The 27,394-nt window shown below is 47.5% G+C and overlaps 2 protein-coding genes and 1 long non-coding RNA gene across 7 annotated transcripts in view; all 3 read right to left on the reverse strand.

Moving 5' to 3' along the window:
• ACAT1 (acetyl-CoA acetyltransferase 1) overlaps positions 1–15,542 on the reverse strand; it is a 25,073-nt gene extending 9,531 nt beyond the window's left edge. For 2 of the 4 annotated variants that reach the window (XM_059418115.1, XM_059418102.1), the window contains exons 1-5: positions 15,384–15,542; positions 6,154–6,201; positions 4,389–4,506; positions 3,926–4,021; positions 3,603–3,703 (exon numbers count right to left, since the gene is read on the reverse strand). In XM_059418115.1, coding sequence (XP_059274098.1) covers positions 3,603–3,703; positions 3,926–4,021; positions 4,389–4,506; positions 6,154–6,201; positions 15,384–15,455 — 435 coding nt within the window. In that variant the 5' untranslated portion in view covers positions 15,456–15,542. Of the gene's footprint in view, positions 1–3,602; positions 3,704–3,925; positions 4,022–4,388; positions 4,507–6,153; positions 6,202–15,383 lie in introns of those variants that run through there. The other 2 variants (XM_059418107.1, XM_059418123.1) reach the window with 2 other exon arrangements.
• Positions 13,809–15,318, reverse strand: LOC132028735 (uncharacterized). Of its 2 annotated transcripts, none has more exons than XR_009407514.1 (2): positions 14,701–15,318; positions 13,809–13,865 (listed from the first exon to the last, which is right to left on the reverse strand). It is a non-coding gene; the product is annotated as an uncharacterized LOC132028735 (long non-coding RNA). The 2 variants fall into 2 exon arrangements; XR_009407513.1 differs by having other exon boundaries at positions 13,809–13,885.
• Positions 15,543–22,744: 7,202 nt separating the features above from the next.
• CUL5 (cullin 5) overlaps positions 22,745–27,394 on the reverse strand; it is a 91,411-nt gene continuing 86,761 nt past the window's right edge. The window contains exon 19 of the mRNA XM_059418139.1: positions 22,745–26,299. Coding sequence (XP_059274122.1) covers positions 26,105–26,299 — 195 coding nt within the window. The 3' untranslated portion in view covers positions 22,745–26,104. The remainder of the gene's footprint in view (positions 26,300–27,394) is intronic.

The raw sequence follows: 27,394 nt of genomic DNA on the forward strand, positions 1-27,394 counted from the left end.
AAAGGAAATAGTCAACAAAACAAAGAGACAACCCACGGAATGGGAGAAGATAATTCTGCAAACGACACTATAGATAAAGGACTGATATCCAGGATCTATAAAGAACTCCTCAAACTCAACACTCAAAAAACAGATAATTATGTCAAAAAATGGGAAGACATGAACAGACACTTCTCCAAAGAAAGCACACAAATGGCTAACACACATATGAAAAAACATTCATCATGATTAGCCATCAGGGAGATTAAAATCAAAACCACATTGAGATACCACCTGACACCAGTCAGAATGGCCAAAATCAACAGGACAGTAAACAACGTGTGTTGGAGAGGATGTGGAGAAAGGGGAACCCTCTTAACACCACTGGTGGGAATACAAGTTGGTGCAGCCACTTTGGAAAAGTGTGGAGCTTCCTCCAAAAATTAAAAAGAACTACCCTAAGACCCTGCAATTGCACTACTGGGTATTTACCCCAAAGATACAGATGTAGTGAAAAGAAGGGCCATCTGTACCCCAGTGTTCAGAGCAGCAGTGTCCACAACAGCCAAACTGTGGAAAGAGCCGGGATGTCCTTCAACAGACGAATGGACAAAGAAGATGTGGTCCATATATACAATGGAGTATTACTCAGCCATCAGAAAGGATAAATACCCAACTTTTGCATCAATCTGTATGGGTATTCTAAGACTCCCAGGATCCTTTGCCACACTCAACACTGCCCTGAAAGATGAAAGCTGTTCAAAGAAATAATCCTACTTCTCTCCTGATCGGCTCTTCCCAGACGGCTGTGGTAACTCTCTATGTGACCACATGCCACGCACCGCTGCCTCCACCCCGGCGGCGCGTGGACTCGCGCCCAGGTCACTTGGGCTAGAATGAAAGGCGCCTTGGCCCTTCTCCCGGAAGGCCTCTCTCCCCCTTTCTGTCCCCTCACCCACACCTGCTGTGAGGCCTTCACAGACCTTGTGCTCGCTCACACACCCCTGCGCATCCTGCCCCACCACCAACATGGGAAATACCCGGATCAGGACACCTGGCCCTTCTGGGACGAGCTGCCCGTCCTTCTGTTCTGTTCCCTGGTTCCTGGGTAGGCGTTTATCAGCACCACGGCCCTGCCCTGGATAGCTGTACTCCGGAGTCCGTCTTCATCAAACACCGCTCCTTTCAGGAGCAGAGACCTTGTCACGTCTATCAGCGAGTGCTAATCAACTAACCGGTTAGTACAAACCAACAGAAGAAACTTGTTTACATAATAAGGGCTATTTTAACACAAACAGTTTAATATAAAACATTAATGGAAGCATTAAAGCCAAGTTATTTCCTCACAGCCTTTAACCAGGAATAAAGACAACCACGAGTTCCAGACCAAAGAAACCTAAATATTTTGCCAGTTTTGAAATGAAGAGATTCTCACTTACTTCTCATTCATGTAAGTTCTACTCAGTTACTCTAAAATACTGAATATTCCCAGGGGTGATGGCAATAGTGAGGGACAGAAAATAAGGTATCAATTATTCTTAAATACAAAATAAAAAGTGTCCACTTTCCAAAAAAATTTCAAAATATTTTGATAGTTAAAAATATTCATTCTGGGAAGCTGGATGGCTCAGTAGGTTAAAGCCTCTGCTTTCAGCTCAGGTCATGATTCCAGGGTCCTGGCTTCGAGCCCCACATTGGGCTCTCTGCTCAGCAGGGAGCCTGCTTCCTCCTCCTCTCTCTCTGCTGCCTCTCTGCCTACTTGTGATCTCTGTCTGTCAAATAAATAAATAAAATCTTTTTTTTTTAATATTTTTTTTAAAAAAATTCATTCCTAGTAAGTCAGATAACTGTACACACGCAGAAATACCAGCCGAAAGCGTCTCCAGGTAGCACAAACAGCATTTGCTAGAGAATCACCATAAATCCACTGAGAGAAAACTTTCCTTCTCAAACAGTTCCCAGCATGGAAACGATCTCCTCCGATTTCCACTGGCTGCTGTACCCAAGGCCTAGTAACACCCCGTGCTGGTGTCACCCTCTGTACAAAGGAGTTCCTTTGCAAACTGTGCAACTGCACCACTTTTACGGAAGCATTTGAAAATATCCTCTGGAAATCTTATGACTCAAATTCTCCTCTTAGTAATCTTTCCAAGGGACCAGTTTGTACGTGACGAGACTGTTAATGTTCTGTCCACTGGCGACCCCTGAGCAGGCGCTCAGCTCGTGGGGCGGGAGGAGGGGTCACGCTTGTCTGGCTCCAGACGTGCTGTTCTCACCTCTCCACGGAACCCCTCAGAGCGGCTGTTCAAGGACCAAGACCCAGTGACCAAGAGGCACGCGTATAGGCACGTGTGGCGCCATCGTCTAAAATAGTGAGGAAAGGAAGACCACCTCGATGTCTGGTCCACAAGGGCCCAGAAAATACGCTTTCGTTACTCAGGTCAGGAGAACACGAGCACGTGCTCACGGAGAAAGATCCCGCAGGCATTCCGTGGGGTACAGAGTTTAGGCAACTTGCCCAGAGTCTCTCTGCTCCTAGTGGCAGAACACACAAGACAGCGGGAGAGAGAACGAAGACCACGTTTCACACGCGTCATTTCCGGGCCCGCCTGAGCACGCGCGGTTTACGGAAACGCGTCAGACCCGTCCGCGAGGGGGCGCCCCAGCCCCTCTCCCTCTCTGCCCCGGGACTGGTAACACAGCCGGGGAGGCGTGTCCGGGGCTCCAGCACGTGCGGGCCGAGGTCCACACACACCTGCTGGGTCACACCCGAGACCCCGAGAGGCCAGTAGGCACCAGATGCGACGAAGACCCCCGCTGTCCTGTCTCAACCATGCAACCTTGCCGGCCAGTCTTAACCTCACCCTCTTCACACGCGAAAGGAAGGGCTCAGACGGCCCCGCTCTCCGTTCCGTGGCCCGAGCCCGGGCTCCTCCCGCCGCAGCACGCGCGGACCTCAGGTGAAGACGAGCGGCCAGCGGCGCCAGCGAGGAGCGCGGTGTGACAAGTGAGCAGGGACGTAGCAACTACTGATCGGGCCTCGGTTCTGGGCTCTGCCAGTGACTGGATCCCCAGGGTGAGCACCTTCTTCTCCTCCACGATGCAAACCCTTATTACTCCAGCAAATAAAATCTTTCCTGTTGAGTCCCCAGAATCTCAGAAAAATACCAAGTAAAGGGTCACCTGAAAACCCAAACCTCTTCACTGAAAGCTCATTTCGGACCCCAGACCCTCGAGGGACCACCTGCGCGCCCCTTCGGATAGAACAGGCAGATCCAGACCCTCACGAGCCTCAGAGGAGGAGGAATCCCACTTCTTTTTTTTTTTTTTTTAAAGATTTATTTATTTGTCAGAGAGAGAGCGAGCGAGAGCGAGCACAGGCAGACACAGTGGAAGGCAGAGTCAGAGGGAGAAGCAGGCTCTCTGCGGAGCAAGGAGCCCGATGCGGGACTCGATCCCAGGATGCTGGGATCATGACCTGAGCCGAAGGCAGCTGCTCAACCAACTGAGCCACCCAGGCGTCCCGGAATCCCACTTCTAAAGCACAAACGTGCTGCGATTTCCAGCATCTCTGAACACCGCCTGTTATTTGGTTATAAAATGGGAACGAAGGCTCTTCTTACCTGGTGTCCACACATGAGATTCTGCGAGGCCATCATGATGGCTTTCATGCCCGAGGCACACACTTTGTTCACAGTGGTGCAAGGAGTGGAAATCGGTAAGCCTAAAACCAACACAAACAAGTCCTTGTGAAAAGCGGGGATACCCTTCCCACACAGCTGCAGAACTTAAATTAATACAACAGAGCACGCGAACCTCTAACTCGCCACAGCATCCCTCCTGCCAGTTTTAACCAGATTATATGATGCATTTAACATTGACCCAGCCTCCACTCGGCTCTCCCGAACAGCTGACGACGCATCAAAGCAGACACGGCTCCCAGTACCTGCGCCCAGGGCCGCTTGCCTTGTTGGCGCTTGTCCTTCACCCCCTTGCAGAACGTTTCCCATGTACACCTCCTTCACTTCTTCTTTTGGAATCCCTGATTTTACAAAAACAAAACGCATTTCCATATTTTAGTCAATTTAATTAATGGTTACCTAATCAGTTTCAAGATAGTCTACAGCAAGACGGTTTCTTCCTCTTCTTGGCTGACATTCATCCTACATGTAGTACAAGGATTTCCTTACAGGGGAATTTAGAAAGGAGGGCATGGAGTACTTCTAAGTGTTATGTATACAGTAAGTACAAAATAAGTGTTTGCCCCATTGAAGCACCGCCTCCCTCTACACAAAAAGCAAAGCAAGTGGGGCGGCTGGCCAGCTCCGTCAGGAGAGCATGTTTGAGGCCCCTTGGGCAGCAGAGCTCACTTGAAAAAAACCACACAGAAGAGCACAGTGGTGACTGACCTGCCTTCTCGATGGCTCCCTGAATTGCAATGGAACCAAGCCTGGTGGCCGGCAGGGAGGCAAGGCTGCCCAGAAAGGATCCAATAGGAGTTCTGGCAGCACTCACTATGACCACTTCCTGGTAAGACAGGAGATGGTAAAAATGATGACATTTAAATATTTTATCCAAACCATCTTTCATGAAATGAATACAACTCAATACACAGGAGACCCCCAACCTTACCCACAGGGAATCCGTTCTAAAATGCCCAGGGGATGCCTGGACCTGCAGACAGAACTGAGGCCTGGACAGTGTCCGCTCCGGCCTGCACAGCCACCATCCCATGAGGCCCCGTGAGAAGGGAGCCAGAGCAGCCCCGCAAACGCGGATACGGCACCAGGAACCAGATACAGGGCATAACAGCTACGTGACTGTGTCCCTCAGTGTCTCTGTGGACTGTACGCACCCTTGTGACGACAACACAAGAGGATAAAATGCCTCCGTACCAAGATGACAGAAGTGAGTGACATGGGCACTGGGCCACTAACTTTCTGAGGAAATCAGGAGACTCATCTCCTTCCAGACCAAGGCGGACCACAGACAAGTGGAACCATGGATAAGGGTGACCATTTTATTATTTAGGACACAGACTTTTTTTTTTCCCCCAGACTTTAACGGAGACAGAACATAAGCAGGGAGAAGGACAGAAGGAGAGGGAGAAGCAGGTTTCCTGCTGAGCAGGGAGCCTGATGTGGGGCTCAATCCCAGGCCCTGAGATCATGACCTGAGCTGAAGGCAGACACTTGCAACTGAGCCACCCAGGCACCCCTAGACATGCTTTTTTATGAATGACTATTTACTCAGTAAAGATTGAAATAATCTAAATATCTGAATAGCAGTAAGACTAATCAGTTCACTGAGGATGCTTTATGATTAAAGATCTAACAGAAAACCTGAGACAAACCAAGTCTAAAATAAGCACAGATCCTTCCCAGTTGTCCACAGAAGGCTGGAAACCAGAAGAATACATTTCACAGCTACTCTTCAGTGAAAATTTTAGAAACGATCGCTTTACCCGTGTTTACTGCAAAATCAAGAACCCTAACGAACGGCTTCCTCCTGAAGGCTGTTCTGGGCTCGGAATCCAGACCTACGAGCGATGTGGGGCTTAACGGGGACTCAGCAGAGTCATAACTTCCTAAATGATTAATACGAACAGTAATATGAAATTGAAGAAAAAGTAGATAAAAGTTCTCTTAAACACTGTCAAACTCTATTTTAACAATTCCCTCCTTACACTTGCCTTCCACACTCTCCAACCGAGCTCGGGGACAGTCGGACTGCTGAGATCTGGATAGAAGGCTATCGCTACATCACCTGAGGAACCTGTCAGACACAGGGCCCCTTGGAAAGTATCACTGTGATCAGACGGTGGTCCTCCCGGTCTAATCCCCAGCCTGGTTCAGTTCCTTTCTTCTAGGATCTTCCAGGTGTCCCTCAAAATACAAGGGTCCCCAAGCGTAAGAAGGAACCCCGCACGGTTTCAGAGAGAAGGTGGTTCTGTGGGAGATAATGGGGAAGCAGTGGCTGCAGAGCTGGGCCCTAGACCCATCTCTTGGCCAGGATCTGGGCATCTAGCACAGGATTTCAGTAATTAGCTATTCCTAGCCCCCACAGCAGCCCAAGACCCCATATATATGCAAATATAAGAATATGCATTCTTTACTGACTATATTTCCCTTTAAATTCTTGAAATTTTAAAGCACAATTTAAGTTTATACTTACATTCAAAGTGGGTTTTGAAACGTAACTTCGCTCCATGTATCTTATTTCCTGTAATATAAATATTTGTAAAATTATAATGTAAAAAACTTAAATCTACATCACCACTTCTCAGTGGTGGGGTTCTGATGAGTTCTTTCTGCTTCCTTATATTTTTTATTTCCACATTCTACACAGCATGTATCATTTATAATCAGAAAAAATTTACTTCTTTATACTATTTTGATTTGCTGTTCATTGCAACTGTTTTAACTTTTTTTTTTTTTAAGATGTTTTGTTGTTGTTTCTTTATTTGACAGACAGAGATCACAGGTAGGCAGAGAGGCAGGCAGAGAGAGGGGATAAGAAGGCTCCCTGCTGAGCAGAGAGCCCGATGTGGGGCTTCATCCCAGGACCCTGAGACCATGACCTAAGCCGAAGGCAGAGGCTTTAACCCACTGAGCCACCCAGGTGCCCTGCAATTGTTTTAACTTCTGATACCTTTGTAAACTTTAAATCTATAAGCCTTTAAGTATAAGCTTTAGTTTTAAGTTAAATCTTCTAAATGTTTTTTCTAAACTAATTTCAGTACCACACAAAAATGTCATTTTTCAAAAAAAATATTTTATTTAACTTAAACTTGCTATTATTTCCTTCAACCACTTCTAACAAATGGATGATTTATCTGAAGCAAACACACCTCATACAAATATGGTCTATCTTGCCAAATAAGTTCTTTCTTTTTTTTTAAGATTTTATTTATTTGACAGACAGAGATCACAAGCAGGCAGAGAGGCAGGCAGGGTTGGAGGGGAAGCAGGCTCTCCACAAAGCAGAGAGCCTGATGTGGGGCTCGATCCCAGAACCCTGGGATCATGACCTGAGCCGAAGGCAGAGGCTTAACCCACTGAGCCACCCAGGCGCCCCCAAATAAGTTATTTCTTAAGAAAGAAATGAGTAAGTATCTTCTCCCTACATGTCTATTCTTACCACACCACTTTTAGTAACAAATGCCAACAAGAACAAGCAGAGAAAATCCAAGTCACGGTTCAGAGACCCGACTGATCTAAAACTGGACAGTCTGCAGGGCAAAGAACAAAGGATAAATTTTTTTACCCTCTGGAGTCAGAAAGCATAATAAATATTCAAAAATGACACTTATATTTAGACCCTAATCTTGTTGATAGCTGTAAATGGCCAATCATATCTCAGAGCCTACAAATATCTAAAAGCTAGCCTGACTTAAAGCAAACAACCAATTACAGCTTTCAGTTCGCAACAGAGCACAAAACAAAGGAGATGTGACCAAGAGTGGCTCTAAGCAGAGAGAACCACTAAAACCACAAGGCATCCTCTCAACACTGATGCATAACGCGTTCAGATGAGAACAGATACATCAGCATCTTCGAGACAGAGGGTGTTACTGGGTCATAGAAGAGAATTTAAGAAAATCCTTTTTCCAATGTTAAGATGACAGAGTAACTCACTTTTATGTACAAAGTTCATATAAACAAGTTTGCCATAAGAAATAACCTAATTTAATCCTGATTTTTATTCAAAACCATAATCATTACAAAATTCAATGCAGCCCCTCCTTTTTTTTTTTTAAGATTTTATTTATTTATTTGACAGAAAGGTTACAAGGAGACAGAGAGGCAGGCAGAGAGAGGGGGTAAGCAGGCTCCCTGCTAAGCAGAGAGCCCGATGTGGGGCTCGATCCCAGGACCTTGAGAACACGACCTGCCTGAGGTGAAGGCAGAGGCTTAACCCACCGAGCCACCCAGGCGCCCAGTGCAGCCCCTCTTGCAAGGAGATGACTTTTCAGTCTTCATGAGCGAGAGGACAGACTCGCCTCCCACCCAGCTCCTCACTTGAGATCACGGACATCACAGGAGGCATCACTGGGAATCTGGAATCCACAAAACAGGGCCCTACACTCCAGCAGTGTTACAATCTTATGAAAGGAGAAATGTTAAAATCACCCGTACACAGTCCACTGTCCAAAGACAGCTCGGTGAAAAACCGGAGAGAGGCTGATGAACGAGCCACCCCGGCTTCCATGGAGAAGGTTCCTGGGCGTTGTGCAGGGTCTCCAAATACGCGGTGCCATTGAGATGCTTCGGAAAGGGGTCCCGGTTTGTGTACAATCATCGCTCCCATCATCCAATGTAAACACAACGCATGTCACCGACGTGCTGTCATTTTCCAAATGACCTGTCTGTGCAGACCTTGAAATAAAATGTATCTGCTATCTCCGCCTGTGTCTTGGGAAGCTGGGTCCTAAGTCAGGTGCGTGCTTTCCCCGCCTGGAGGCACCAGCGGAAACGGCTGTCAAGAGCAGCCCACAGCCGCGCCCGCCCACCAGGCAGTAGGGCACCCTTCACGGGTCAGTGAATCTGGGGTGCTGCCGAAGGATTCCAGCCTGTCACCTGGGATCCAACTTTGAATTAAAGGTTCCCACTTGTACTCCCCAGTATTTGGAAAGTACACTTTTGGTGGAAATCGAATGTATCATCCTTTGTGGGCCGTATCCAAGCAGCGGATTTTTTTACAAGTCCCCACTGGTGGCACACATGCCAGTCCCTGCCTCTCCGACCATGCGGCTTCCTCAAAGGGGAGCGAAGGGACACCCAGGCCTACGAGTCCCCTGCCCCTGCGCCCCCGCCCCCCCCCCACGCCGGGGGAAGACCTTGACGGGGGCCTGGGTCGGCGGGATGACCGTGGGCTCGGGATCAGCCCGTCACAGGAGCCGCAGCCAGCCGGCACCACTGCCAACCACGGCCGCGACCGCAGAGAACAGCCAGGAGCAAGCAGAGAAGCAACGGGATAGACCAAAATACTCGGGGAAAGAAGGGAGAGGAGCCGGGCACACGACAAGGGACAAAAGAAGATTCCTCGGTGGGTGACCTCCCTGTCCAGGCTCCCGCAAGGGTGGCACCTACCGTGCGGCCTCGGGTGCCCCACGCAGCTGCTGGGCCCGGGGGCCGGCTGCCCTGAGCAAGTCCACGAGGGGATGAGGTTCCTTGCCACCAAGGCCACTTTTCCTGGCACAGCAGCCACCTGCAGCCGAAGCTGTCCTGGCCTGTCCGGCCGGCCCTGCCACCACCAGCTGCCCTTCCACGGGGCCACATCTTCATGTCTCCCCCTACTCCGTTCACCCCTGTACTCCCGGATCATTCCAGAAGCACACACAGACTCTGCTTCCTCTCACCCGAACCCACGTTTCTCCCCAAGCTGTCCCCTCACTCCCCGGCCCCCAGGGACACGGGTTCCCCACCCAGTGACACGGGGCTCACCTCCCCATGGCTGACCCCCACCCGAGCCCATGCTGGGTGTCTGCACTCGCTGGGCCAGAGGTTCCCTCCACCCCTGTCCACTCTCTCCCCCCTCTACTTCCCGGGCTCCTGAACCGGCATCTCCGCCCTCAGCACCTGCCCACGGCCATGTCCAGCCTTCACCTCTCCACTGACCTCCCAACTCACTCAGTCCCAGGGCCCAGGGACGCCTTCCATGAACTGTCCCACTCACCACACCCTATTCCCCCAGGAAACCGGTTTCTTCCCAGTGCATCCCCCCTCAGAGCATCGCACTACCATTTGCCCGGTGCCTGAACCCCAGTCCTAGCACTCGCCCTTCGTCCTGCCCTCAGACCCATGTACTCCATCACGGATACTGCCAACTCTGGGTCCAAAACACAGCGCTCTTCCTCCCCCGGCTTTGTCTCCACCACCACCCACGAGTCCCGGCGCCTCTCTCGCTGGAGTCCACGGGCACCTGACTCACCTCCCATCACCCCGGACTTCTGCCCACGGTCCAGTTGGTTTTAAACATATCAACTAGATCTCATCGCTGCCCTGGTTCATCCTTCTACGGCTTTCCATCGCTCCCAGAATGACATCAGGGACACAGCCCCTCCATTCTTCCAAGGCTCACTTCACTCTTGCCCTGTGCCAGCTGCCCAGCCTATGCTTTGTCCTCAACCTGCCCCACCACCCAGAGCCGACACTAACAGCCCATCCCCTGCTCCCCATGCGAGCCGATATCCACTCTCGATTTCCCAGCGCTGAGGACACCTTCCCACAAGTGCTCCTTCCCGACCACCCAATGGAAATCGGCCTCCCCTGCTGACAGTGTGTCATCGGTAATAGGCATAGGACGATCACAACCAGCAGAAAGAGTGTCCTCTGCGGCCCAGGGCCACTCGGCCACACCCCCGGCCCTGGAAACCTTACCCGCCTGAGCCAGGCAGGGGCAGGCCTGGCGGCCTCCGCTTCCATGCACCCAGGGCATGCTCACGTTTTCCAGAACACACAATTCTGTTGCCCCTCGATGACCTGTCTCCACACTACACTGTGAGTTCTGAGAACAGATGTTATTTACTCTCTCCTCGCGACTGCAGTAGACACCAAATAAATATCTGAGCAAAATCCGAAGCTTACAGCAAGTGTGAGCAACAACACTGCAGGCAGGAAGTCCATTCCGAAGCCTGTGAAACAGCTACTGAGCAAGGAGGTGAGGGCCGATGCTACCTGCTACGTGGAGGGGTCACAAGAGGGGTCCTAGGGAGGCCCCTGGGGCAGAGACAGGAGTCATCCAGAGAAGCCCTGGGGAGACCTAGGAAAGGAGCACCTGCCACAGGGAAGCTGGAGAACCAAGGCCTTGAACTATGAACACACTTGGCACAGGAGAGCGAGAGGACGTGGAGCAGGACCACGGGGCCAGGTCTGAGCCCGCAGGCGGTGGCGAAGGATCTGGAATACGTCATGTGCAACCAGCTACTCGCATTTACAGGTAAGGAAACGAAGGCACAGTCAGGTCCAGCGACTTGTCCGGAGTCACACAGCCAGTAAGGCGGAGAGCCGGTACTTCAAATCTAAGAGGACTATTTATAGATATGTGTGTATGTATCTATATTGAGATATGTACATTTATGTGTGTAACAGACACAATGTACATTATACATAAGAGTTTATTAAAAAATAATAATAAAATTTAGGAAGCTGAGGCCAGTACTTTCCAAAGTACTGCACTATCTTTCAGGAACTAATGATTTGCTTATGATATATTTTCCTGATCAAGTATGTCAATAGGAACACTAACGTTTCTTTATTCCACTGCAGAAACAGGTAGAGCCACAGAAGACAGGCAAATTAACAGAGAACATCTACAAGTCAAAATACCTGTAAAAATGAGCCAAGTGAGTTAGAAATTGAGCCATAATCAATGAAAATATTTTCAGAAAACTGATTAAATCATTTTTGGACCTTTTCAACTTCTAAGTATACAGAGCTCAGCAGTTAGTATCTACAATATCTTGTGTTTACACCTATTATTGTCTGTGTAAGGAAAGCAAAATTCCCTTACATAAAACAGTAATACCTCAAATCTGTTTTTTTTTTTTTCCTTTTTTTTTTTTTTTCTTTAGAAAAGAGAGAGCACAGGGGATGGAGGCAAGTGTCAGAGAGAGAACCCCAAGCAGGCTCCACACCCAGCAAGAAGCCAACATGGGGCTCCATCCCACAACCCATGAGATCATGACCTGAGTGAAAACCAAGAGTCAGACGCTTAACTGACTGAGCCACCCAGACCCCCCCCCATCAAATCTGTATTTCGTAAGTTCTTTATAAAGCTCTCCAAGTATTAAAAGAGTTATGCTAATTTCAATCAACAATTCTCATTTAGGTATTTCATTTATATAATTCCCTTCTTTAAATCCTACCTAACCCTTTTGTTATATTAAATTTTATACCACTAAGTGCTCTGTTATGGGTTGAATTGTGCCTCCCAACCCTGCCAAAAAAGAAGAGAAGTCCTAATGCCCAGTACGTTAGGATGTAACTTTATTTATAAATGTTGGTCTCTACAGAAGTAATCAAGTCAAGATGAGGTCATCAGGGTGGCCCTAATCCAGTATAACTGATGGCCTCATAAAAAGAGAAAATTTGGGGGCACGTGGATGGCTCAGTGGGTTAAAGCCTCTGCCTTCGGCTCAGATCATGATCTCAGGGTCCTGGGATCAAGTCTTGCATCTGCTCAGCAGGGAGCTTGCTTCCCCCACCCCTCTGCCTCTCTGCCTACTTGTGACTTCTGTCAAATAAATATATCTTTTTTTTAATAGAGTTTTTTTTAAGATTTTATTTGACAGACAGAGATCATAAGTAGGCAGAGAGGCAGGCAGAAAGAAAGAAGGGGAAGCAGACTCCCCGCCGAGCAGAGAGCCTGATGCAGGGCTCAATCTCAGGACCCTGAGACCATGACCCAAGCCACAGGCAGAGGCTTAAACCCACTGAGCCACCCAGGTGTCCCAATAAATAAAATCTTTAAAAAAAAAGAGAGAGAGAGAAAATGTTAAACATAGAGAAAGACAAGCACAGAAGATGAAGAGAAGATGGGGGAAGATGGCTGTGTGCAGACGGAGGGTAGGAATGACAGATCTGTAAGCCAAGGGCATCCGAAGATTGCCAGCAAACTACCAGAAACAAGGACGAGGCAAGGGGGGGATTTCCCTACAGGATTCAGAGGGAGTGGGGTCCTGCCAACACCGTAATTTCAGATTTCCTGGCCTCCAGAACGCTTTCTCTTGTAAGCTGCCCAACCAGTGGGATTCTGTCACAGCAGGCCAAGGACATATCGCACCCTCCTTGTTGAAAAGCTCACCTCCCCCAGCTTTCAGACGACACTACATTCCCCTGCTTTTCTTCCATAACACTATCCTCTCTTCACTCACCTTGGCAGGCTCTGCTTGCCCGGTCTGTCCTGAACATCATGTCTCCCAAAGGCCCTATGCTGAGCCCTCCCCACTTCTCCCTCTACACCTGCTCTCGGGGAGCCTCTCAATGACCATGGACGCCACTGTCATCTGCAGCTGGTGACTCCCAAATCTCCATTTCCTCCAGTTCTCTTAGTTGTCAAACCGGCAACCTCAAACTCCATCCAAAACACAATTCATCACTTTCTTTCTCCTGCCACATCTGTTCCTCTGAAAACCACTACTATCCACCTAAATGGCAGGCCAAATTATAATTGGCTCCCAAATTATACCGAACATCTTCTAACTAAGCTCCTCTTAGCCAGTCAGTCATTCAGGTCAACAGATTCCACCTCCAGGCCACCTCTGCAGTCCACCCCTTGCCTGTTTACTACCACCTCAGGTATCAGCGCCCGCCACCACACTCTGTTCTTTTGCCCTGTGTGAGAGGAAAGGCTAGTGAAATAAGTCAAGCAGAGAGAGTCAATTACCATGTGGTTTCACTTACTTGTGGAGCATAAGGAGTAACATGGAGGACACTGGGAGAAAGAAAGGAAAAGTGAATTGGGGGAAATCAGAGGGGGAGACGAACCATGAGACTGCCGAGAATAAATATACAGGTGACAGAAAAGCTGAAAACAAGAGGCAGGCAGTAGAGATTAGCACCAGGAAGGCATTAGGACACATAGGGCCCCCTGACAGACCCTGTGATGTGTGCACCCACAAGTGTCAGCCCCACAGCTACACAGAGGAGCAGAGGGAAAGGAACTGGGAGCAAACAGGCTGAGGACTGGCACAGTGCAAGAAATTTTTTTAAAGTCTGAATATTAAAACAAACAATAACCTGGGGTCAAAACAGCAAAACAGAGAAGTTTGAAAGAGTATCAAATGCAGTAAAGATCAAGAGGATGAAAAAAGAAATACACACGCACCCAAAAAAAGCACTGGCATTCTTCAAATGAGGGGCACAGAACTCTACCACCAGAGGCTAAAAAGAAAGGGGATATACTTTAAAAAAAGAAAAAAGAAAAAAAAATCGTTACAGCTGGAAAGGTGACAAGCTCCTATATAGGCAGACCATACGGCAGACTTTGTCTCTGAAGGAAAAGGTGAGAGCCAGTATGATGGGTGAAGGTCAAGTTCCATTCAACAAACTGACACTAAATATGGCAAATCCTGTTACAACAGGTTTCCAGTAAACCACCACTTATTTCAAATTAGGACCAATACTGATTCCTAGAATTCAATGAAATGAGCACCATAAATCATTTTCTGTAAAACCTACGGCTCTTCCCATCAGCAACATGTGTTTGGATCCAAGTTCTTAATTAAACTGTAAATTAAGAGGGTTCTGCAATCGTCTTTGGCTTTTTGAGAGGACCTAGTTCATCTAATTCACCTGGTCAACACTGGTTGAAACTCAGATTAACCTACTTATACTTTCCTGACTTCCCAAACCATTGCAGGAACTAACAAGAACTGATGCAGGTCCATGTCCCAGTTCCGCTCTGCGCTACCTTAGACGGGGAAGGAAAGAAAGAACGCCTCTTTGTGGAAACCCTCTCCTCCTGACTTTCCCCCAGGATTACTGTGACTCCTCCACGTCCTCCTGGCCACTCCCTGCAAGGTCCACATTTCGGCTCTCACAGACCTGTCCGCGGCTGCTACCTCCCACCTCCTCCGGCCAGCACGCGGCTCAAGTTGCTTCACGCGGAAACCATGCCCCCCCGCCAACACCCCGCACCGCAATCCTGTGTAACCTCGGGCTGCGACACAACCCGAAACACCGACGGTCTCCACCGACTTGCGTCAAATTCTCGTACCACGCGGGTGGCTTTCGAAGCGTCCGACCTGAAGCCACCTGGCAAAGGCACCTTCGCCGGCCACGCCCTCAGTCCTCCACGACTCCCAGGTTTCGCAAATCTAAGACGCAGGCGCCCGGGTTCTGAGCCTCTCGGGAGGACCGGCTCCCTTTCAGGGCCGTGGCCCCGCGCTCCCTAAACACCGCGAGCGGGAGCGGAGCACGCCGCCGGACGCCCTCCGGGCGCAGCACCGAGCACACCCCGCTCCTCGTGCGGGGAGCAGCCCCGACTCTCCCCCGCGAGGGTCAGGCCGCATCCGAGCGGGGCATCTTCCCCCCTCCGGCCTCACGCCCGCAGGCCCGCCGATGCCCTAGAGCACGAGCACTAGCACGACGTGAACGAAATCCCGGAGAAGGCGGACGGCGCGGACTGCCGGCCAGGCAGGACCCGGACTGGGCCCTTCTGGCTGCCGAGGTCCGTGCCCCGTGCCACCCACGGGCAAGCGAGCAGCGAGCGGGCGGAGGCCCCGAGAACGCCCGGCACGCACAGGTGCCAGGGAGCGGCGCGCGTGTGCGCGTGCGCGGCTCCGGTGGGCTTCCCCGCGCGGGCCCGCGGCCTACGCCCCGGACTCCCAGCGCCGCGAGCGGGAGCCCTCCCAGCCAGGGGTGCCGGCGCGCCGCGACCCGGGCCCGAGCCCCCCTCACCTGCAGCAGCCTCTGGAGCAGGCGACCGCGCCCCCGGGCGCTACAGCGCAGAAGGGCCGCCAGCACAGCCATGGCCGCCGGGCGTCTAGACACACTCAGCAGCCGCAGACGCTGACACCCGCAGCCAAATCCCGGCGCCGCGGCCCCGCCCGCCCTGCTCCCGCCCCGCCCTCCCCAATAGCGGCCACGGACGGCGGCGGCGTGCGTGGCTATTGGCCGGCAGGAGGGGGCGGGGCGGGGCAGGGCCTCGGCGGACCGATTTGGCCTGAGCCGCCGCACAGTCAGGCCAGCACGTGACAGGCCGCCGGTCCCTCTTCCCCACTTCTGACCTTGCCGGGTCGGTGGGGCAGGGTCACCCGGGCGTTTAACGCTCTCGGAGCCGTCTTCTCCCACTCAGACCCACCCGGCTTATTCACATGTTATTGTGCAATCCAGTTCGCTTTTTGCTTGTTTTTAAAGATTTTGAGAGAGAGAGAGTACGCGCGTGCATACACACACACACACACACACACACACACACACACACACGAGGGGGGAGGGGCGAGGCACACGGAGAAGCAGGCTCCCTGCTGAGCAGGGAGCCCCAGGCGGGACTCAATGGGGGAACCCGGGATCATGACCTGAGCCCAAGGCAGACGCTTAACAGTGGGAGCCACCCAGGAGTCCCCCCAATTAGTTTTTAATTTATGATGAGATAACGTTTGCAAGTATGTTTCAGGAAGAGGAGGAATAGAATACACGTTGATAGCTACCTTTACTGAGCAATTAATAAGAATTTTTAAAGTAAGTTTACTTATTTCTCTTTTAAGTAATCGCTATGCCCAACATGAGCTCGAACTCAGACCCAGAGATCGAGTTGCACCCCTGGGTGACTCCGTGGATTAAGGGTCTGGCTTCGGCTCAGATCTTGATCCCAGGGTCCTGGGATAGAGTCCCGCATGGGTGCCCCCCTCCTGCTCGGCAGAGCCTGTTCTCCTGGCCCTCCCCCTCCACCTGCTTCTGATCTCTCTCTCTCTGACAAACACAACAACTAAAGAGTTGCATGCACCACCTACTGAGCTAGCCAGGTGACCACACAATAAGAATCCTATTAAACTTGAGGCTTCTGGGTGGCTCAGTGGGGTAAAGGTAGGACTCTTGATTTCAGCTCAGGTCATGATTCTGGGTGGTAAGATCAAGCCCAGAGAGCAGGGACTCTGCTTGGGATTTTCTCTCCTTTCCCCTCTCCCTCAACTCATGCTCTCTCCTTCTCTAAAATAAATAAATGAATCTTTTTAAAAAAAAGATTTATATTTAATCTTCACAGAAACTCCATGAACTACATGCTATTATTATCCACCTCGTAACTAAGGAGCTAACTGAAGTACAAAGAGGGTAACTTTTTTGTCACAATTGCACACAAAGTGTTGTGGAGCTGAGGTCCGAACTGATTATGTCTGCATAGCATCACTTCCCTGTTCCTTTTCCCAGAGAACCATGGAAATGTCAGCCGTGATTATTGTCCTCACATTTTGGGAACCCAATACTTAACCTTGAATCATCATCTGAGACAGCAAATCTTTGTGACTCTAACATTTTCTTTTATTGTCATATAGAAGATACAAAGAGTGGAGTGTGTGGGTGGCTCAGTAGGTGAAGCGTCCGTCTTCCTTCTTCTCAGGTCATGATCTCAGGGTGATGGGATCGAGCCCCACATCAGGCTCCCGGCTCAGGGAGGGAATCTGTTTCTCCCTCTGCCTCTATCCCTCCCCCAGCTCATGGGCTCTCTCTCTCTCTCTCTCAAATAAATAAAACTTTTTTAAAAAGAAGATACAAGGTGACAGCACACAACTTACCCAAGCCCATATTTTTCCTAAAGTAAAATTCCCACCCTTCATTATCTTTTGTTTGAAATTGTGTTTGTGGGCAGTTGAGGGAGATTGCATTTTTCAAAGATGACCACACCTGTAGTTAGCTGACCCAATAAGCTCTTCTTTCCACGTGCCTGATGCTTACTCCAGAGGTGGGGTTTGTGTTACCTCCCCCAGAATCGGAACACAGACTGTGTGGAGCAGGGCAGTATGGCAGAAATGAGGCTGTGTGATTTCCCAGGCTAGGTCCAGGACAAAATATGGATAAAAAGCCTTGAAATGACTCCAGTTCCCAGCATTCAACCCTTCTAAGTTGAAAGCCCAGACATCATGGAGCAGAGATAAGCCTTTCTTTCTCTGCCCTGAATTCATGTGCCACAGAACCAGTGAAAGAAATTAAATGGCTGTTTTTGTTTTTAAACCACTATGTTTGGGGTTGGGTTTTGTTTGTTTGTTTTTAAAGCAAAGCAGCAAATAAACACAACACCCCATCTTTAACTTCTTGGGCACCCCAGTTGTCCCTTAAAGTAATGTTTGATTCCTTCACCTACCAGAGCCTCTATATTCAAGGTCACCAAGTTCTACCTCCTTCCTTTGACTTTCACACTCAATGCCTTCTCTCTTGCTAAGCCTCCTCCAGGCCAAGCACAGACCTCTCCACACCTCTTGCTTCAACAGCTACTGAAAGAAAATCATTACAGTATGTACCCGTGCCTAAGCTCTGTGTTTGTGTGTGTGAGGCCCAAGATATATATACCTATATAAGATATTTATATCTACATATATACACCTATATATCTTAAAAATTTATTTATTTGAGAGAGAATATGAGCAGGAGAGCAGCAGACTCTGACCTGAGCACAGAGTCCAGCGTGGCTCAGTCTCACGACCCTGAGCTGAAGGCCTGACCTGAAACCAAGAGTCAGTCGCTCAACCGACTTTGCCGTCCCGTATGCCCCCAAACTGTCACAGATTTAGAGCAAACAGTCTTACTGACCCCTACTTACCACTCTGTACTTGTAGACAGTCCACTTCAAAATGCAGGCCAAGAAGCAAGGCAGCAGCTACCTGACACGGCATAAGCACACTGTGAAATGTTTAACACTCAGCCAACACAGTAGAAGCGAAGGTCAACAAAGGTCAGATGGTAGCTATAAAACAGACATGGGATTAGTAAGTGGGGTGGGGAGGGAAGCAGCAGAGAATTCGATCAAGGCTGCTGACCTAAGAGACTGAGTTCATTCCGAAGTGGAGCAAGTGTGTGACTCTTGGTAAAATGCTCAGGAACCAGCTGAAAAGACACATGGCTCCTGGCAGGGATAGCCTGGGCTGGCACCGGGCTGGGGCGTCCACATGGAGACGAGGGTGAGAGCTAGGGAAGTTAATGAAGAGGAGGGAATCCAGAGGAAAGTCTGGGGCGTGCAGGCAGAGGAAGAGCAGGGAAGGAGATGGACAGAGGGAAGAGAGGAACGTGTGAGACGAGCAGGAATGGCATCTTTAACACCAGGGGTTGAAACGAGTTAACTGGGTTCAACCCAGTTCAATATGCAAGTGCGGTGTGTGGAACTTAAGAAACAAAACAAACAAGCGAAGGGAGCAAACACAGAAGCCAACCAAGAGCCAGACTTAACTAGCAGAACACACTGGCAGGTGCCAGCAGGGAGGGGCGGGTGGGGGAGGGGGAAGCAGGTGATGGGGACGAAGGAAGTGTTGAATCACTGCATTGTACACCTGAAAATATTACACTGTATGTTAACTAACTGGAATGTAAATAAAGCTTTAAAAAAAAGTGGCAGGGGCACCTGGGTGGCTCAGTGGGTTAAGTGACTGCCTTCCACTCAGGCCCTGATCCCAGGGTCCTGGGATCAAGCCCCCCATCGGGCTCTCTGCTCAGCAGGGAGCCTGCTTCCTCCTCTCTCTCTCCTGCCTCTCTGCCTACTTGTGATTTCTGTCTGTCAAATAAATTTAAAAACTTTTTTTTTAAAAGTTGCAAATGCTGTAAGGAGATCCAGAGAGAGGAAGATTGAAGATGCACCTTTGATTAAGCAACAGGGACATCACGGGTGACCTTGGCCAGAGAACCATTGCGGCATAAGGCAGCGAGTAGGACATGGCAGAACCGGAGGCAGACAGTGGAGGAGACTGTCGAGGTGTTTAGAAGAAAACAGAAGGAAGACACTGAGGTCACAGTGCCAGCAAGGCAGGGGAGGAATTCTTTTAAGGATGGCAGACCCTTGAATAAGTCTGTTTGGGGGAGGGGGGGTCAAGGCGTTCAAACTTCGCAAGCATCAGCCTTACCTGGAGGGCCAGTTGAAATTCAAATTTCTGGCTGCTGCTGGAAGACTTTCTGCAGCCAAGGTCTTGGGGTCAAGCTCGAGGATGTGGTTTTCCAAGTTCTCAAGGGATAATGCTGCTGGTCTGTGGACCGCAACTGTGATAAACACGGCTGTAGGCCAAGGAAGAAGTAATCAGAAAGATGTTGGGAAGGCAGAGGGGATACAGAGGTCTTTGGAGCAAAACGCAGGAGGCAGGAGCTGGGTTTCAGTAAGACAGTGAAATAGTTGTCCTTGAGTAAGGATGGAGGGAGCTCCTTCCCGAGACAGGCAGGCAGGTGAAGACGGGCACTGTCGGAGGGACAGCCTAGAGGTGGGGGGAAGGCAAGTTTCGAAAGTTCACGTGGGAAGGCCTCGTTTCCTCTGCTGTTTTCTCCGAGCAAGGTCATCTGCTGAGAAGGAAGAAGGTGAAGTACGCATGGAGCCGCCACAGGAGAAGGGCCAAGGGAAGGTGTTCCCCCACCCCGACGGCCACCCTTCGTCATGGGCACGGTGCGTGTCGTCTCAAGGACGGGTGCTGATTTCCCAACCTGGCTCAGTGCGGAGATTATTTAAATTATGAATTTGCTCTTTCCAGTTGGATTTTTTCCATGTGGAGGAGAATGAGTTCTCTATACATTTTACTTATTAATTACCTGCATGTTGGATGTGTCGTTTACACGTTCACTAGGTTGTCTGTCTGTCCTGTGGGTGGCTTCCTCTGCTTCCTTGTGGCAGTCTCGCTTCACGATTTCGGGGCTCACATTTAGGTCTTCAGCCGCTTCGTTTTGTGCATGGGGCAAGAAAGTGGTCCAGTTTGGGGGTGCCTGGGGGACACAGTCAGCTAAGCGCCTGGCTTTTGATTTCAGCTCAGGGTCACGACCTCAGGGTCATGGGATCGAGCCCTGCATGGGGTCTGTGCTCAGCAGGAGCCTGCTGGGGATTCTTGCTCTCCCTCTGCTCCTCCCCAGCTCTCACGTAAGCACAAAATCTTAAAAAAAAAAAAAGTTGTCCAGTTTAGCCAACACCATTTATTGAAAAGGCTTCCCCTCCCCCATCACGTATTCTTACCTCCCTTGTCATAGATGAACTGAAGGTATGGGCAAAGGTCTCTTTCTGGTCTCTTTATCCTGTTCTGTCAATTCACGAGTCTGACCTTGGGCCAGTACCACACTCTTCTCACTCCACTCTTTGGTGCCCCATTTGCAGGGTACGGACAGACGGGGCTTAGCATGGTTCTTAAAGGGCCCTGGGGTTTCCGGGAGTGGCGCGTGAGCACTAGCTCCAACTCAGCCACCAGCTGCCTGAGCCGGCTCCTGAGTCAGTCCTTGGAAGCTTTGAGGCACGGACTTCTGCTTTCTCGCTGTCGCAGTCCTAGATGGCACCTTCGTTCAGGAGGAGGCTGGGTACCCACACTGAAAATCTGGTCAGCGAAACCACCTTTGTTAATTCTTACGGAGAACTTGCTGCCTCTCAAATGTCGGCACTCATCACTGTACCTCCCACTCGACCTCTGCAGCTTCTTCTCTCCACTTTCACAAAATTGAACAGCTATTGCCTTGCCCTGGACCAGTTTTGGCTTCCAGGAGTTATGGCTGGTTTGATCTTCTATCCAGACCACTATAACTTTCTGTGTATCAGCAGTATGGCTGTTTGGCTTTCTTATACTTCCTGTGTTCACGGGAGAAGCACTTTTGATTTCCTATAAGAACTTTGTCTTTGTTCATAACTTTTGTTCCTATAAGAACTTCGTTTTGTTCATAACTTGGCTGTTTGGCCCAAGAGGCCTAGCTTTGGGCCTGTCTCCATTTCCACACGCCCTCCTCACCAAGCTTAATCTCTCTTAGCTTCCAGTCTCAAGTGAAAGATGTGCGACTCTTTCATTTGAACACTTAGATGCCACTGTAGGGCTAACTGGTCCAGTTTCAGTACTGTTGTATCAGGATTAGGGGGCCCTGAGGACAGGGTATGGGGGAACAGTCAGTTGGTGGGAGTCCGAACACAAATGACATGTATCGGTTCAGTTTGCCATCCCTATGTGGGTGCACTTTGCGGTACCTGAAACCATTACAAAAGTAGCATCAAAAATCACTGATCACCGTAACAAATATAACGGAAGTTTCAAAGATTGCAAAAATCACCAAAATGTGATTCAGACACAAAGAGAACAAAAGCTATGGGAAAATGAAGCTGGGTTGTCACAAACCTTCAATTTGTAAACAAAACAAAAAGCCCCCGGAAACCAAACTGCCCCGTGTAATAACGTGAAGTGGGGGGAGGTTTGCTGACACAAAACTCCTAGGGACCTGAGGGGGGCGCCTGAGCAAGGAAGGGGCCCAGAAGCTTAAAAATCTATCTCTAGGTTTAAGTAAATACTTTCCCATCCACTCCCCAACCCGCCCCAATCCCTGTTCAAGTCCAAGCTGAGCCCGGGGTCATTATGAAGTCCAACAGGTCTATGTCTCAAATCATAGGCTGAAACCTAATCCCCAAACAGATGGTATTTGGAGGTGGGGCGTTGGCTTGGCAGGCTGATTGGTTCAGGAAGCAGGGTCTTCCCGAATAAGATCAGTGCCTTTACAAAAGAGACCCTGGGAGTCCTCTCAGCCCTCCCTCCTCCACTGAGGACACAACCAGGAGGCAGCAGCGGACCATGGAAGAGGAGCTGCGCCACAGCCAACCTCCAGCCGCCGTGACTGTGAGGAACAGATTTCTGTTGTTGGTAAGCCACCCAGTCTACGGTACTTTGTGAAAGGCACTGTCCACCCTCACGACCTTCTTACTAAACTATCCCTAGCTTCGAAATAGAAATATTTCACCAATTTTCAAAAAAACACAAAACATGTCATCATTTGTTTTAGATACATATATTTTTTTACTTGTATCTGATATAAAATTCAAGTTGTCCTAACGACATGGGCTGTCTAACCTGATGAAGGAATGCATTAGTCACTTTCAGGTCTGAGATAGTTTCTCTTTTCCAGGCATGATAACTTGAGGCTGTTACCATCGCTGAGAATGCTACATTCCTGACAGCTTTCACTATGGACTAAAATTTGAAATCTGAAAGAAATTAGTGGGTTACTTTTCAGGTTTCTGACTCCTAAGGTTAAGATTTACTATGTCACCATGAAAGGTGTAAATATACTTATTACACAAATTTAACTCTTAAAAACTACTTAATAGTAGAACATCAACATTTTCTGGATAGGTGAAAGCTTTTATATTACATTTTTATTTTGCAAGAAAATAAATTATACAACTTAAAAAATAAAATCCAAAAATTAAGCAGTTCATCAAAATATTTCAGCCTACTGCATACAGAAACTGCTACCATTTAAAATTGTACAGCATTATCATCTCAGTATGTAGTGGCACACATTCAAAATCGTATATACCATACGAAGATAGAGTACAACTTAGGAACGCAAATTTGTTCAACACTCCAGACGACACAGATAGTGTAGATGACAGGAAAGCTCTCATGTAATGTGGATTTCACAAACATGACCTTGGAAGAGTTTATAAGATAGCATCCCAGTCATTTACATGAAAATAGAAAAAACCGGCTTGAGTTTAAGATAGCAAATCTTTCTGGAAAACTAGCAAATCTTTCACCCAAATTGAATTTTTAAAATTTGCCCTGTGAGCCAGGCTAATGACGTCCTACTGCAAATAATGCAAAAATACTTTGTAACTACTCTGGTCATATTTTATATTAAATTCAATAAAAAGTAAAAACAAGAAAGCTAACATTTCATTTTTGGAATCGGTAACATTTATGCACAAAATAAGCGTAAGAGACTTAAACAGGTTGACAATGCAAGGGACCCCTCCAATAAATGTAAAAATTGGAAGACTTCATAATTTATTTCAAGATCCTTATTAAATCACTGGAACCCTAATGTCCTAATATTTATCTCATTGTAAGCCTTAAAATTGCTTTTTACTTTGTAAGTTTTGCTTCATATCTACTTACTCTGGCAACGAGGACAACAAAGATTAGTATTTTCCAGATGGCTCCATCTTTTACATTAGTGTTCACAGCTTAAATGAACCTGGGGTGCGTCCCACTGCCCTACTCCTGGTGGCCTGGATTCTTCTCCCCGAACCATGTCAGTGTTCATCCCTGCTCAGACAGTGCCACTGTTCAGTGCAACCAGAGAGAAGGGACCTCATAAAGGATACTAATTGTGATTCTATACCTTTTGCAAATTGCTGGTAAGGTTTTTATCAGATTCTTTTTTTTTTTTTTTTTTAATTAGCAAATCTACTGTCAAGACACATTTAAAGAAAACTTAACAATGGTACAGGCACCTTGCCCAACTAAATTGTTTTCATAAACATCAAAAAGTGGTTAAACTTTTTTATACATAACAAAAAGAAAAAAGAAAAAGATGAAAACTGTTAAGTCTACAATATTTGCTGCTGTTCAATTTCCCAAAATACAATTAGGACATAATTAGCTATTAAAAAATTTATAAAATTTAATAGAAAACTTTGCCATGGATTTAAAATTACCCACTTTTGCATTAAATTTTCCTTTATAAATCAAAACATCATGGCTCTCATTCTTAAATTAAATGACCAAAATGATGAGAAATTCCAAACACGTTCTGAGAACAATTATAGTTTAAAGCAACAAATCTGAAACTTTAAAAAAAATGACCTGTAGTTCTCCCTTCTACTGTTTTCCCAGGGGCATTCTTCCCTGGGACATGCAGAGATGCCTGATCCTGAACTATCTGTAAAACGTGAGGGCTGCAATTATTACAAATTATTTTTTCTTTTAATTTCAAATGCATCCGTTGTCCGCAGTCATCAATTTAGTTTAATTCACCACGATACACTCGGTCTGACAACAGACACATGCCACCCCCAGAGCTAAATGCACGATTTTAAATTAGAAACAGAATTCCAACTTCCTATGAGTTTCAGAACAGGCGTGTGCATGTATCCAGCGACACCTTCCGTGTTTGGAATTTGCGCTCCTTCCTTCCGGCAGGCAGCTCACAACCCCTCTTGGGACTGGGGACAGATTCCACGGAACGCTCCCGGAAGCACCTTGCATAATACTGTCTACCGTGCACCTTCCAAAGATCAGCCTCCGCTTCCTACTATTTCCGAAATCAGAGGTTTAAAGTATGACTTAGTATCAAACAAGATAGAAAAGTATTTGCCAAAAAACTCGGAACATGCAGCATAATGAATAAAAGTCCAGTTGGAGCCACTCTTTGCCCACGGGGAATGCGCTTTTTGCCGCTGAGCTGCCCGTGTCCTCCAGCCCTGCGCTCCGCAGCCCTCTGGGCATTCACTTGCTGGCAACCAGGAAGTTGCTACTTTGGATCGACTGAAAGGAACAGGGTAAGTGTTGCCTTCTGAACATTTTAAAAACATTTATTTTTAAAATATAGAACTATATATGTACATATATTTGGCAAGTTTCCTGCTCGTATTAGGACTGCAACAATTCTGCTTATACTTTTCAGGTCTTGTGTTGTGGCTCCTGTCTTCCCCCTCCGCAGCAGACACTCGCTCCTTTCCAAAACAGAACGTCTTCCTTTCCAGAAACCTGAGGCTATACATCAGATGACGTATACTGCGCTACAGATCAAGAGATCAGGTACGTAACTGCATTATATGAGAGTAGATCTCTGCCTTGTTTTTAATAAATTTGGCATAATAAAATTAGGTATACAAACATTAAGTGTGCTGGTGAACACACTTAACATCTGTTTTGCTATTTCGACTCTGCAGCTGAAATGACCTATCTCCATACATTTTTTTAAGCAACTGGAGCAACAAATTAATATAAGCTTCAGTTTTTCAAAACAAGCTCTCCAGCCACATAAGATTTTAAAACTCCTTATTTGACAAAAAACAACTGAAGTAGCAGTCTCCTGCTTAAAGAAAGCCAACGTAGGTAATTTGGAAAAATCTGGTATCATTTTCAGGTCACCATTAAATCCAGTTACTACACTGAAGCAGGGCGTGAACAAATAGTGTTATACTACTAAATACTTATTTTCTCACCTACATCTGCCCTCCCCCAACATTGTGTAGACCAGCTCCCTCTTTTGATCAAAAGAAACCAAGAGTGCTATTTCTAGTTTTAATTGCATTTTAAAAAACAAAACATAACAGCATTATTCAGTGCACGAATATCTGAAGATCCTTCCTTGCGCAAGTACATTTTTGTAAGAGAGGAAAAAAAAGAGGAAAAAAAAAAAAAGGCAACAAGAACCCCGCCCTCACCCTTCCCAACTATTTCTTCCGGTGGATAGAAATCAAGTTTACTTTCACAAGTTCATCGGGGGCTCTTCATGAATGCAAGTTTCTCTACAAAACAGCATGCTGTTACAGAGTGTGCAACATGAAGGGGATGCCATCATGCTAGCTAATGTGATTGGCAAAATAGAGTTGTTTTGTCAGGTAAGGCAGAGATTTTAATATTTATGTAATCAAAGTCCAATAAACCTTCCTCCAGCACAAACTGTTATAACTTTCTGCCCAAGCACTCTGAAATTTGGGTTCTTAATGTTGTCCATGATATTCAAGATTATGCCATGTATATGAAAGTGTTGATGTCGGACTCGTCTCTTCGGATGTATTTGTGCTCTATTAGCCACTCTATTTGCTCTTTTATCATTTTCTTTTGTGGCAAAAACATGTTTTTCAAAATTTCTACTAATTCAGTCTGCAGCTGAGCGTTACTAATTTTCTTTCTCATCTTCATTATTTGTATGATAGCTTCCTAAAAGAAAAATACAAATGAAAGAACATTAATAGATTTAATTTTAAGTAAAACAACAAAACATGGCTTTTTATGTATTTCATTCTCTTTCCAACATCCATCCTTAATCTTGAGACCAGCAGCTTTTACTTAAATAAAAATCCATTTTTTTTCACTCACTATAAAAGAAAATCTGATCGTAAAGATTTTGAGGAATGAGGAAAAGCAAAATTGCCCATAACCTCTCCGCAGAAAACCACACCTTATATTTTGGGATACTTCCTTCTATTACTTTTTTCCACACTATGCACATTTTAAAAATTTCTCTGACCTGTGAACACAGTATGTATATAACATGGTGTTATGCTAAGTGTCAATTAAGATACAACAAACCCCTTATACTCCATTTTCCATTGTAGGCAGTTATTGGTATATAGAAGCTCATGCCAGCTGGTGTCTAAAAGTTTGTTTGTTTTAAGATTTTATTTATTTATTTGGCAGAGAGAGAGGTCACAGTAGGCAGAGAGACAGGTGGTGGGGGGCAGGAAGCAGGCTCCCTGCTGAGCAGAGAGCCCGATGCGGAACTCGATCCCAGGACCCTGAGATCATGACGTGAGCTGAAGGCAGAGGCTTAACCCAATGAGCCATCCAGGAGCCCTGGTGTCTACTTTTAAACATCAGTAACCACCAGAATAATAAATTGTATTTGCTATAAATATTACCTTCAGTTTACTGATTCAATGAAGTATTCTGACTTCCTATAAGAAGTAAGCAGTGTTCCCCTAAGTCAGTTTTATTTTTAAGATTTTATTTATTTATTTGACAGAGATCACAAGTAGGCAGAGAGAGAGGAGGAAGCAGGTTCTCTGCTGAGCAGAGAGCCTGATGCGAGACTCGATCCCAGGACCCTGGGATCATGACCTGAGCTGAAGGCAGAGGCTTCCAGCCCACTGAGCCACCCAGGCGCCCCTCCCCTAAGTCAATTTTATAAATAGTTGTTGATGATTTAATTACTATTAAGCTTGTAATACGGATAACTCAAAAATTATTATATATTCTTTCTTTCGCTTTTCCCATATGAACCCTGTCTTTAGCAAACCAAAGGCATCTGGCTGC

This window comes from Mustela nigripes, chromosome 1 (genome assembly GCF_022355385.1).
Source record: "Mustela nigripes isolate SB6536 chromosome 1, MUSNIG.SB6536, whole genome shotgun sequence".
Lineage (NCBI taxonomy): Eukaryota > Metazoa > Chordata > Mammalia > Carnivora > Mustelidae > Mustela > Mustela nigripes.